Genomic DNA, 13,206 nt, shown 5'->3' with positions numbered 1-13,206 from the left:
TGTCACAGAGGTTAGGGGCAGAGTCTTAGGACGCTTACGCGAACTCTACCCTGTACTGAATCCACAGTCCACGCTTCCCACACACTGCGGCACGGCCGTAGTGTGGGGAAATGCCGCCGACTGCCATATCAAGCGGTTGCAAGGCCTACAAGGTAAGGTCCTGCGCCTTGCCATGCACCTGCCGCGGGACTTCCCCACCAGGGACCTGCATGAAGTCATAGGGATCCCCATGATTAGGGATCGATTCAAACTGCTGGCGCGGCAGTTCTATGAGCTGTCGTCCCAGTCAGACAATAGGTTAATAGGAAACCTGGGTACCCATGAGCACAGGAGGGGGACCACACGATGGCCCGACATGCTTCGGCAGTGATCGCCAGTGGAAACACTCACGACCACTGTTAGAGCAAAATCAGATACACTACACACGCACACAACACTCATGTGACACAAAGGACACACACAACACGTTAGGCCATCAGAGACACAAGTACACTTAGGATAAGCAGGAATAACAATTGGGTTTAGCCTGTGAAACCACAGGGCACATAGGTTGTCCCTTAGGTTAAGAGTCGCTCGCTCGAGGCATCAGCCGCCACCACCAAGGGACGATCCGGAGAGAAAGGCGTAAGGCAAGGGGCAGATTTCAGCATCGTCTTCAGGCGGGTGAAATTCTGGTCGCAGGCAGAAGTCCACGTGTAAGAACTTTAAATATTAATTGACTTTCCCCAAAAATACCTGGAGTTCGGATAAGTTTCGTGGACATGGAAGGGGAGCGATGGCTGCGACATTGCGGTCCGAAGGGCGAATGCCATCTTTACTGAGCCAATGTCCTAAGTACTCCACTTCCGGTTGAAAAAACTGCACTTCTCCAGCCGACAACGTAAACCCGCTGCCTGCAGGCTGTGAAATAAAGTACTGAGGTTGTCCAGATGTTCCTGGCTTGTGCGCCCCATGACTAAGGTATCATTGAGGTAATTGACACAAACTGGTATTGGTTGCGTAACTTGCTCGAGAAACCGCTGGAAAATTGCAGGGGCAGAGGAAATGCCAAACGGAAGATGCTTGTATTTATAGAGACTGAAAGGCATGATGATGATGATGATGATGATGATGATGATGATGGCGTGCAATTCCTCATCCAATGGCAATTGGTGATAGGCTTCTGCCAGGTCAATCTTAGAAGAGTACTCACCACATGCCAGTTTAGCAAGGTCTTCCTGTTGAGGAATGGGGTAAGTTTCGATCAAAGACTGAGCGTTGACCATAGCCCCAAAATCCCCACAAAGACGAAGTGATCCATTGGGTTTCTTGATGACCACGAACGGCGTTGCCCAGGCACTCGATTGTACTGGCTCAATAACCCTCGCAGCCTGGAGCCGATCGAGTTTCTGCTTGACAGCCGCTTACCAGAATAGGCCGAGCCCGACAAAAGCAAGGCCGTGTGTTCGGCAGTAAAGTGATGTGTACCTGGAAATCGGTAGCGCGGCCCATGTCTGCAGAAAACAGGGAGGAAAAGGACACGCACAGATCGTCTAGATCCTGAAATGGAACCATAGTGGAAATGAACTGCACTTCGTCTTGAATGGAAAAGCCAAACCGTGTAAAAGCATCTAGTCTAAAAATGTCTGAAGCTGACGAGTGGTCCACAAAAAATAGGGTAAGGGGCCGGGGAACGTTTTTGTAGATGGCCATAACAGAAAACTGCCCACGGAGAGGGATGGAACCTCCGAGAGGGTGGGGGCAATTCTGGAGACCCGAGACGTGCATACGTCGTCAGATGACCAAAGAAACTGTGGCCCCCGTATCAACCTGGAAACAGACGTCCTCATTAAAGATGCGTAGGGTGAGGAATAACTTTTGAGCCAATGTGTCAGTCTGAGAGGTGACTGCGTGTAAAGCATGGACGGCTTCCTGTTGACCTGAAGGGGCGGGACGGGGGCGGGCTACGACAGACTGATCAAAGGTGGCCTTCTTTCTCACAGAGCGAACAGGTCTTCCAGCGATGGGGACAGTCAGCTCGAGTCTGGTCCGAGAAGCACTGGGGGCCCGATGAGAGGGGGCCACGCGGCCGACGTCGAGGGGCGACTGGCTGTTCGGACGCCATAGAAACGTTCAGACAGCGAGGAATCTCGACGGCGGTGCCCTCTGGAGACTACGCCCCATCGATGGCGGGAAGGAGTGGATCGGGAAGTGGACTCGACCGCACCATGAGACGTTCGTTTGCTGCCTGAGCAATTTCAAAGGAATGGGCAATACGTGGAATGTCTTCAAACGAGAGGTTGCCCAACTTTAAAGCCGCCAGTGCGGACCTCTGGATCGGGCACCAGTTGAACGACCACATCCCGAATTAACGAATATGCATATGACGCCTTGCTCTGCTGATTGGTGCACGTGAAGTTGCATTTGCAGCTGAGGCCTTGCAAATCCGTCACCCAGGAACGGTAAGACTGACCCGGCTGCTTGTGGTATTGATGGGATTCCAAGCGAGATGCAAACACATGGTATCGCTGGGAATAATAGTTAGTTAGCAACACACAGATCTCGTTAAAGGAGAGAGTCACGGGGTCGGCCAACGGTGCCAACTTGTGGAGCAAAAAAAAACGTGTCCGGTGAGGCCCAAGACAAGAATAACGACCACTGCAGAGTGTCATCCGACACATGAAAGTAAGTGAAATGTTGCTTCAAACGATGCAGGTATGTTTCCCAATCCTCTTTTGCGTCGAACGGTGGGAACGACGGTGGACATGGGAACGTGTCTGAAAGCAGGGCACCTGGGAGAAGAGGTGGGAGGGAATTCCGCTTATTGACCCTGTCTGAGAGCAACTGCAGTGACGTCTGTAAGACCTCCAACTGCTGCTGCTGTTGCTCTAAGACAGTGAGCAATTTCTCTTCCATACTCCTATGTTCCAGTTACCTCATCGCCAATGTAATAACCAAAACCAACTGCGGGAACGCTTTGGGCTGCGGATCAGAACTGCCAGGTGGGGAAGCCGGTGGTGGTGGTGGTGGTGGAGCATGCACCACCGTGTAAACACAGGACGAGTCGGATGACAGACAAACGACAGCTGACAACAACTGACCACGACCGACTATGACCGACACAACAAGGAAGATATAAACAATGGAGGCTTGTGGAAACCACAACACCAAACACCAAACACCAACAGTAAATCCACTCGGAACCAGAGCCAGGCAAATGTCAACAATGAGCAATGACCAGAACACAGTACCGCCGAGATAGAAACGAAATCCAGAGTGTGTACCAGACTGACTGGACTAGGGTCTCTCTATACGAAATTGGAGGGAGCGGCTATTGGCCACTGTCTGCACGTGGAGTAGCGGTGGTGCCCTCGCTGCGTGAAATAGCCGCTGCGGAGGCAGAGCCCTCTAGGGACTGACCACATCCATATGTTCTGGCGCGCATTCGACTTCCGCAGCGGAAGGTACTAGAGATTTCATTAAAGATGTGCAGAGAAAATGTGTCAGATTTTAGAACTTGCAATACAACAATTCAGTGTCTGGTTTACTACTTCCTCCAAGCCCACAAGATGTCTGTTCATGCTTTCTTTACTAGAGTGGTATGTTTTGCACATTTTCTTATTGTCTGGTCAGTTCAGTTTTTAAAGTTCAGCAAGGAATGCAGAATTATCAAAATGGTTCAAATCAAGACAGAACCGTCTCTTATCAATATCATCCTGAAAAATTGCTCATCTATCTTTATAAACTTAAGTTAGCTCAGTCAGACTTCTGTGTCTAACCTGTAACTATATACCAAACTCTGATCAGTACATTCTGCTGTTTCATTGGACTAACTTATTCCTTTCATTGAAATCTGCAATTATCGTAATTTTATTCTCTCTTGAGAATTCTTGTATGAGACTTTGTTGTTAAAATAGGAATACTTGTGTTAATTTATTATCTGGGAGTCTGCATATCAAACTTATTGGGATATTTTGTTCCTTTACTATTATTCTAACTTTCAAACATACCCACCTTATTCAGAAACTATATATTTTTACCTTACATGTTGAAGAATTTTTAGTAAGCATTATATGCAGGAGCCTCAAAGAAATCTGTTACTTGTACAAAGCTCCTGGATACAATATAATTTTCTAATTTATTAAGGATTATGATTTAGTATTCTGTACTCCTAATGCTAATTTAGGCACAGGGGCCATAACATTTCTTTGTTCCAAACATGTAAAAATTTATTATCAACATTTTTTTCTGCTATGCTGATGAAACACAATTGTTAAATTCATCAAAATTGTGCTTTTGCCTAAAGTTTAAAGATTCTGCTTATTTAGGCAGCTTGCCATCTTTTCACACAAATTTAATTCCCTGTATTGTTCACAATTTTGCACACCAGGAAACACTGTGTTGAATTTTATAGTTCCTAATCTGGTCACATGTTGGCCCTTCTCTGCTAAACAGTCTATAGTTATACATCTATTAAGATCTACAAATATTTCTACTACTCTATTACACTGTTCTGACATTGCAATTTATTTTGTTGTATTTCTCACAGACCATTCAAAGCTGGTGAAAGTGAAATAGTTTGTGTTGACACTAACATAAAAACTGTATCTAAGTGAAATAATATTTTACATTAGGTATGTGTGTGCTTTCTTCCCCCCTGTAGGTGAAGAAAAGCGAATAAACCCATTTATGCGTGTACATGAGTCATCAGTACAGAAGCATGCAGGATTAAGTGAAGCAATTGCTACAATGGGAGCCATCAGAAAGGAGAAAGACTCTTTCAGAGCATAAAAATTTCAGAAGACTTATAAAAAGGTACTAAAAGGCAATGTTTAATTGTAAATTTTACATTGTAATACATTGGTTTTTATTTTCACATATTTTGCTGTATATAAAAATATTGTACAAAAAAATTGCTATGATGCTGATATTTTTAAAATACTGTGCTGTCAAGTTGTCATAAAACATCAGCAGTTAATAAACTGGTTCTATCCATTTAACCAAACTAATTTGTGTGTGTTATGGCTTCAATTCCAATGAAGGAGTGCAGTGGGTGTGTGTGTGTGTGTGTGTGTGTGTGTGTGTGTGTGTGTGTGTGAGAGAGAGAGAGAGAGAGAGAGAGAGAGAGAGAGAGAGAGAGAGAGAGAGAGGGGGGGGGGGGGGGGGTCCTCCCGATAGTTTCTCATAAGAAGGAACCTGTAAAGTACAAGGTGTGATCTTTACACCTGGCTGTCCAACACAAGCACTGTTTGATTATGGATGTGACTCATGATGGTCACAGCATTGCATAAGTGAGCAGTACACAGAGTTGTGATACGTATAGCCAGAAGAAATTTGAACAAGTGTCAGTGAGCCACTCTGACAATGTAATGCATTGTCAGTCACACAACGAAAAAATCGACACGCGTATCCTATTCTATGTTTTTAGTGATAACGTGGTTTGCTGCTAAATACAATCTAAGAAAAAAGCTCATTGCATGAAATATTTTAGAACCTGCATCATTCCCTTTAGGTATTACAGCTGCAAATGTTCACATTTAAACTATTGTACTGTTCCAGTTTGCATTACTGTGAACCTGTTGATGGTGGGAGGGTAAACAAGGACTTCATCCGAGGTATATCCTGTCAGTGATGCTACAGAAGAAGTAATACGCTTCATCATGAATAAATAGCCTCGATTAAAGAAATAAATGATTATTGCTATGACCCCAGTGTCATGGAGCACTTTTCAAATTTGTTGACTTTGTTGCTCGACAACTTTTTTAAGCGTCAGTTTCTACATGCATAAACTGATATTATTTTATATCAAAAGTGACATGTTATAACAATCTGCTCCATCATGACCAAAAAAATAGTATGAAGATTTTTTCATCCTACTATTGGGGTGCCACAATGTGGTGTCGTCGTCTTGTTGTAAAATGTCATGAAATTACCGTTTAGCACTGTTGCTATTCATCACTTTACACACTATCACCTGCTACTGTGATTGCATCTTTGGAAGTACACCCAGCAGCTGTGGAGTTGGGTCCATGTGGAGAGACAGCTGCCATCACAGCCCCTTAGCAGCCACACATTCTGAAATACTCTTTTAAATCTAAATCATGGTTTTTTATTTGTCAGCTATAGAGTGGAACAGGCCTTTGCATCATTGTCAGTCACAGAGCACCATGTTGTAAAACAACTGTTCCTCGCTACCCACCACTTTCCCATTACAAACTACAATGAAGACATCGGCATAAAATGTTTCTCCCAGAACTCATTGTTGTAACTGCTGGCCGATTCTTGTTGTTTCCAAAAATATTAAGACAAATGCTAAAATCTGACTAATGGATTATGGTACTCATTCATTCCAGCATTTTATTGCACAGTAAGTAAATACATAGGCACTGAATTATCATTCATTGCCACTATATTTGTTGTAAGAAGTCATGTGTGTTGCCAAAAGAACATTTGTCCTTGCTTTTACTGTAATGGCAAACTAAGTTTGCAGCAAAGCCATTGCTAATAATCACATACTGCTGGTAAGTTTATTGTGCAATAAAAATGTAAGTTTGTTAGTCTATATGATGACATAATCCTATCCCCAGTTAGAACTGAATGATTTAAAAAGTGTTGCCAAACTTTCAGTATAAGGTACGTTATTTACCTCAAGATGTACAGGGTTAGACTAAAATTACCACATTTAATACTGTTAAAGTAACCTGTTGCCTTTCAAAACAGCTTCTAAGTCATCTCGGAATGAATAAATTGAGATCCTACATGTTTTACAAGGAAATCTTATTTCATTCTTCCTGCAAAATAGTGGCAAGTTCAGGTAACAATGATGGAGGTGGATAACGAACATCCCAAAGTAGACAACAGAGGCTCAATAATATTGAGAGATCTGGTGACTGATGATCAGGACAGATGCGACAATTCGTCCTCAAACTTATAAAACCAGTTCTAGGTGACGCAAGTTATGTGAATAGGGCCCTTTTCATCTTGGAACACAGTAGCACTGTTGGGGAACAAACCTTGTACAGTGGGACAGAACTGATCAGTGACAATAGTCACGTGATCCTTGTCAGTAGTACAACCTTGCAGAATACCAATGAGGCCTACGGAATACAATATGGCTGCCCAAATCATCACCTAAACCCACCATGTTTCACTCTTGGGCTATGAACTCTGCCAGAGGTGGGAAACGGCGCGAAACAAGACACATCTGACCAAATGACTTTCTTCCATTGCTCCACAGTCCAAGTTTTATTGCTTTGGCATCACATTTTCCAGTTGCAGGTATTTGAATCACTGAAGAGTGGATTGGAATGCCAGTTCACCCTACAGTTCCCTAGTTATGGAGCTTCCTTCACGTTATTTTGGTGCTGACAAGGTTTGCAAGTGTGACATCCAGTTCTGCAGCACCTTTTGTAGCTGTCATTTCTTATTTTTTGCCGCAATGCTCTTCAGTGACACCATCATGACCACTTAACATACACTTGTGCACTGATTTAGCAGATTATATTTTCCCCATTTCTTCGTATGGTGTCTCCCTGAAACACCAAACACTTCAGCACTTCAGTTACTTTGGTTATGAAGCAATGACCATACGAGCACCAACAATTTTCCCATGTGCAAAGTCACTTTGTCCTTAAATAATTTCACTAACAATTACACAGAGCACTGTTCTGACCACAAATGACACTTGCATCTTATTGAAGGCTTGGCACAGGTGCCATTGGTGATCAGATACAGGGTGTCTCAAAAGAAACTTTCTTTTTGATCTGTCAGAGTAAAATAGAGATTGAAGTCCATCGACAAAATCTTTATTACTGAAATACGCAGTTAAGGAATTTATTTCTGAAACATGTCATTTAAATGCAATCCAGCGTGCCTATTCTCATTTAAACAATGAACAAAATTTTGCATGACAACTTGGCATTCAGAAACTGGGATGGCTGCTGCTTCACTATTGTTATTTTCTTTAGTTTCCTCCAGAGAAGTCAGATTATTGGCATACTCTTCTGCTGTGACATATCCCCATAAAAAAAATCCATAGGGCTCAAATCTGAACAGCAGGGAGTTAAGTCACCCCTCCTGTGGATCAATTTGCAAGAGGAATTTCATGAACCCGCAGTATAGATGTATTGGAAATGTGTGCTGTAGCTTCCTCTTACTGAAACCATGTTCTTTGGCTATAACCAGGAAAGTTTTGCAATTCAGGCACCAAAATGTCATTTAAAATTATCATATAATGTTCTGAATTCATTGTAGCTGCACCGAAAAAGTATGGGCCCATAAAGTAACTTTTGGCAAACAAAGGCATTTCTCATGCTTATGTTTAGGCTGTTGCACTCCAGTAGTAGCAATTTTGCTTACTGATTTGACCGTTCAGGTGAAAATGAATTTTGTCAGAAAACAAGATGTTGTTAAATAAAGGGCACTCAGCGGCTTTAATTGTTGCATTATTTGGATTTTGTAAGGGTGCAGTTTAAGGTCTTTTTGCAGAATTCATTGCAGTGTGGATGAGTGCACATGTAAAGAACTTGCATGCTTCGAATGGAGAGGTTACGATCATCACAAACAGACCAATTTACACTCTCCACAGATTCCCCTGTTCTTGATACTTTCGTCACCCAGATTTCGGTTTGGCCAGTATTGCACTGGTCTCCGCAAATGTTTTGATCCATTCCGGATAAGGGAAACACATTATGCAATCCACAATCACTGTAAAAGCTCCTCCATACCACAGTCACCATTCTGCACACAGAATGCGCGGCCTGCTCCTGAGAAGTGTTCCATATCAACTGAATTTCTAAAGCCGAATCAAATGATGAATGTCCCGTCCCCCCCCCCCCCCCCCCCCCACACACACACACTGATTTGTTCCACAAGTGAAGAAAGCTCTTCAGATATAAACTTTCTTCTGAAACACTCTGAACAACAGTGCAACCTGTAAGCTTGGCTACTATCTGCACTAAAGCATGTATTCGTTGCCATGTTTCCATATTTTTGCCCAAACCATGTACATCTGAAGAATTTTGCAAAGCATATGTTTCGCAATTCATTAAAGTCACAGACCTATGTGAGCAAAATAGAAGATTAATCAGATACAGCAAAGGGCCACTTTGCATGTTTATGAAATAACTTTATTGCGTCACCAATTCTCTTACGAAAGATATTAGAATGAATACGAGAAGAGTATTATATCCCAGTTAGTGAGACACAACATATCATTGCATGGAATAAGAAATAATATTAAAATAGTTTGAGGCTGTGACTCAAATTTATTTCCAAGCCTCACATTGTAGTGATGTACAAAATGTGTCATTAAATCATTTTGCTGCAGAATATTTCTATAGTGATTACCCACTACATTTTCATACATATTGGAGAACAGTAGCTTTTTTTCCATGATCAATACTTAAGACCAGAAGGGCTAACCAGTTCTACAGGTTTCATTAGGTATTCTTACAAGGTTATACATCCACTATAAGTAGCATCTGTAGTGTATTCACAAGGAGATGAATACATTCTGATACTGGCCATCATATCAGCTGTCAACTGCTACATATTGCTTATTTACATGCGTAAAAACTGAGAGAGCATATAACAAAAGCTTTCACGACTTGTGGAATTGAAATTGTTAGTTTCATATTGGATGATGGTGCTTATTGCTACTAATTCCATACCAGTTCTCATAACCAATTTAAAATTAAAGAGGACCACTAGTAAAACTTGCAGTGTAGCAATAAAAAGATTTATTACAATTCTGAACATTTATTAACCTGTGATACTGACTTCTAAGTACACAAAAATCGCTTGCAATTAGTCTTATATTTCTCATCCATTCATAAGTCATTAATATCGTTGCTACTGTCTGATTCAGCAGTATCAATAATGGGAGTCCATTGCCTTCAGCATACCAGCCAAATAACTTAACCACTATGCTATGGTGGGATTTCAAAAATCAATGTTTATTATTGCAGCTTTATTCATCCAGTGCAGTGGTCTTTAAGTGTCTTGGGTCTCCTTTTGCACATGACAACTAATTCAAAGTATTGGGTAAATAAACTTCTGTTCCAAAGTATAATAATTTTTTTATTGATTATTGGAAACACATTTCAATCAACTTTGTCATCAGTTCTTCAAATCTTGAGAGAAGATTGGAAATTGCAACTTGCATCTCTTTCTCTACAGTCATTTGCAATCTGTATTTCGTGATGATGACTGCCAGTGCTAAAAAAACCTACATCAAGTAAGTAGGATCTTGCAACAAGTATTAAAACCTGTAGGGTTTTGTTACCTACTTGTGGATACTCCTGCCTCAATGTGCCCCAAAACCCTAGCAGTAATGAGGAAATCAACTTAGATTTCAATTGGAATCTGAAAAAAAAAAATCAATAAGTTGCTCTTGTTCTTCAAAAGTAAGTGTTGATGGAAGTTCTGTACACAAAGGATCTTTGACCCATTTGTGTCTCCTCCTCCCCCCCCCCCCCCCCCCTACATACACACAAAAAGAAAACAACCATTTTAAAGTACTTCACATTTTAAAATAAGAAGGCACTGTCTAACAGAAAATTTTAAATTTACCTCTTTTTAGTCAGTAGTTCCTAGTGATTTCCCAGGATTATCTTTGCAAAATTATAAACTCTCAGAGAGCTGAAGCCTGCTTATATGTCACTGTTCATGACGACGACTGGAACAAATCTTTATTTATATAGTTCCAGTACCCTTTACCATTCTCTGAGCACGAAGGTGTATATGGCGCTGCCCATGATGGGCTTCATCACTCATCAAGAGATGTACTGATTTGGAACACAGAATAACATTTACTTCCCTGTGGCTACATATGCAAAATTCCTTATTAGATCGCTGAGGTAGGCAGTGACCAGAAACTAAACACAAGTGGGCCAAAGCCAACTAACTTCTGCTTATCCAGAACTGGGAACATCTTGTTCACCTCTAGGGAACAGCCACACACACGGCCAGCATGAGGAGGAAAAAAAGAAGAAATTCCTGCTCAGTCATATAAACAGTTTTTAGTTTATTATTCTTTCCATGTCACATCCATGAATGGAACAGGAAGCAGCTCTGTGCCTTTTATGTGACAGAGTATCATGCGGAATAGATATACCAGACCTACCAACAATTGAATTACTGCAGCAGGTCGCTATCTTGCAGCCATGTTTCATCTCGTAGTATGCTACACAGAACTCATGCCCTTTACTGCCGTCTAAAACTATGTAGTAAAATGTCTTCTTTTTGTAAATTTACTTTACAAACACAGGTCCCATCATTGGTCAAGCGTACCGTAATGGGTGTCTGTGCCTTTAACCTGTAGCTGCCACCATCCATTCAAGAGGATCCTGTGTAAGTAAAAAGGTATCTACTGGAGTGATACATCATTTCAACTTCCCCAAGAAAGCTCTTCTTACACACATCTTTAATTGGCTTCACTGACTCTAGATACATTGGCATGAAAATAAATACAGTGACAAACTGAGGTTGCAAGCCAATGTCACATTTCACTCCAAATTTACACAAGAAGAAAAAGCACTCCTAACCTCCGTCCAAAATAACAGATGCCAACAAACAGTGTGTCTGATTCCATGTGTGGCTGTATATTTGTTAGTTTAGTTCATTTCATTTCACACTTCATCTTCCACAGGAGTCTGGGTACGCTTTGCATACATCTGCATCTCGGCTGCATACTTCTCCTTTGACTTCTCGTACATATCGTAGTAAACCTGTAACACAGTGCCGTGTACCAAGATATTATAACACTACTGGTATTACAGCTTACCTATGTACTTACCATAAAGAAATAATGCTTATTAAAAAAACTCCTAGCAGCAGTAAAGAGAAATTGACATAAGCAGCTGCAAGCTTGAAATAATTGTGTATTTCAGTTCCTGACCATTATACAAAATCATGTATTATGTAGTAAAATGCACATGAAAAACAGTTTATGATGATGTCTCCACCAATGACAACTTTTATTTATTTATTTATTTATTGGAAAAAATTAAACTTCAAAGAGCATGTTTTATGCTAAGGTTGTATCTATGACAGACACAAGGACACTAATACATAATTGTAACTAAACAACTGTTGCAAAATATCATGTATATTTTAATGCTTATTTAGCATCCAAATACCTTTTTATCTTCAGCTGGAAGGGTGTTCCACCGACTAGCTAACTGCCTTGTAAGTTCTTGACGAGATGTTTCTGCTTCTCCCTTTTGTTCATGTCCTAAGCGTTCCATAACAATTGGCCGCTGTTCTTGACAAAACTGTAAGAAAGGGTTTGCTGGCCGTTTTGGAGCATTTGGATCAGCATGTTTAGTTCCTTTACGTTTTCCTGTTGAACTATTCCCAGATTTGCGACTTATCTTCTCGCTTGCTGCAGTTCCCTATAAGTATGGAAAATTTACTTATGTATAATATGATACTGACATTAAAATCAAGACAAATAATAAAGGTTTTTACTGGTAACCTGGCCATGTTGGCAGCACCATTGTTTATACCCAAGAATCGTGGAGTGGAGTGGAGTGGAGTGGGGGGGGGGGGGGAGGGGAGGGGGGGTAACAATAGCATACACTCCAGTATTCTTACAACTGGAGTATTTAAGTGCTGCACAATGGAGTTCCCATTTACTACAAGACCAGAATGTAGACTATTTCTCACATTAGCCGCTCATGACACTTCGCTGATAGTATCAGTAAAGCTACCTTTCTTAGTGATATTCCTCAACAATGACTGTAGAGTTCTCATCTACTGTTTTGTTTGAAGCCATATTGAATGACTTTATATTTTCAGTTTCTCTGTCCGTCACCATCATGGTATCTCTCCTGTAGTAGCAACAGCAATTACACACTTTTTTTTTCACTCCACGATGCACAGCCCTCCAAGTCTTCCGTGTCATCACACTAAATCTAGTATCACAAAAACAGCAAATGCAAGTTGACTGTGTGGTACAGAAAATAGGTGGGCAACCAGTAGCCCAGGACTGGCTTCAATCTGGCCCACGGAAGAAATCTGGGTTTCATATGAAATGAGACCTTCCTCAGAAACAGGCACTATCCATAGCAGTGTGCTACCCCATAAAAATTAAAGTCATGGACACTATAATTTTGACTTTATACATTTGGAGCACTGCTGTTACACTGTGACGAGGCAGCCCATGAGTTTACATATGTGAATGAGACCCATGGGGGCACCACAAACACACGGCACAGGGGTAGT

The 13,206-nt window shown here is 41.5% G+C and overlaps 2 protein-coding genes across 7 annotated transcripts in view; one reads left to right on the top strand and one right to left on the bottom strand.

Annotated features, from left to right (window-relative positions):
* LOC126335192 (hydroxyacylglutathione hydrolase, mitochondrial) overlaps positions 1-13,206 on the top strand; it is a 113,456-nt gene that overhangs the window by 80,389 nt on the left and 19,861 nt on the right. For 4 of the 5 annotated variants that reach the window (XM_049998195.1, XM_049998193.1, XM_049998192.1 and 1 more), the window contains exon 6: positions 4,643-4,986. In XM_049998195.1, the coding sequence (XP_049854152.1) occupies positions 4,643-4,770 (128 nt within the window). In that variant the 3' untranslated portion in view covers positions 4,771-4,986. Of the gene's footprint in view, positions 1-4,642; positions 4,987-13,206 lie in introns of those variants that run through there. The other variant, XM_049998191.1, reaches the window with a different exon arrangement.
* Positions 10,984-13,206, bottom strand: part of LOC126335193 (TCF3 fusion partner homolog) — a 35,072-nt gene continuing 32,849 nt past the window's right edge. The window contains exons 4-6 of one of the 2 annotated variants that reach the window (XM_049998197.1): positions 12,120-12,374; positions 11,777-11,807; positions 11,621-11,708 (exon numbers count right to left, since the gene is read on the bottom strand). In XM_049998197.1, coding sequence (XP_049854154.1) covers positions 11,796-11,807; positions 12,120-12,374 — 267 coding nt within the window. In that variant the 3' untranslated portion in view covers positions 11,621-11,708; positions 11,777-11,795. Of the gene's footprint in view, positions 11,709-11,776; positions 11,808-12,119; positions 12,375-13,206 lie in introns of both variants that reach the window. The other variant, XM_049998196.1, reaches the window with a different exon arrangement.

The sequence above is a fragment of the Schistocerca gregaria genome, chromosome 2, assembly GCF_023897955.1.
Source record: "Schistocerca gregaria isolate iqSchGreg1 chromosome 2, iqSchGreg1.2, whole genome shotgun sequence".
In the NCBI taxonomy this organism is placed as follows: Eukaryota; Metazoa; Arthropoda; class Insecta; order Orthoptera; family Acrididae; genus Schistocerca; species Schistocerca gregaria.
This window is presented reverse-complemented; position numbering and strand designations above follow the sequence as displayed.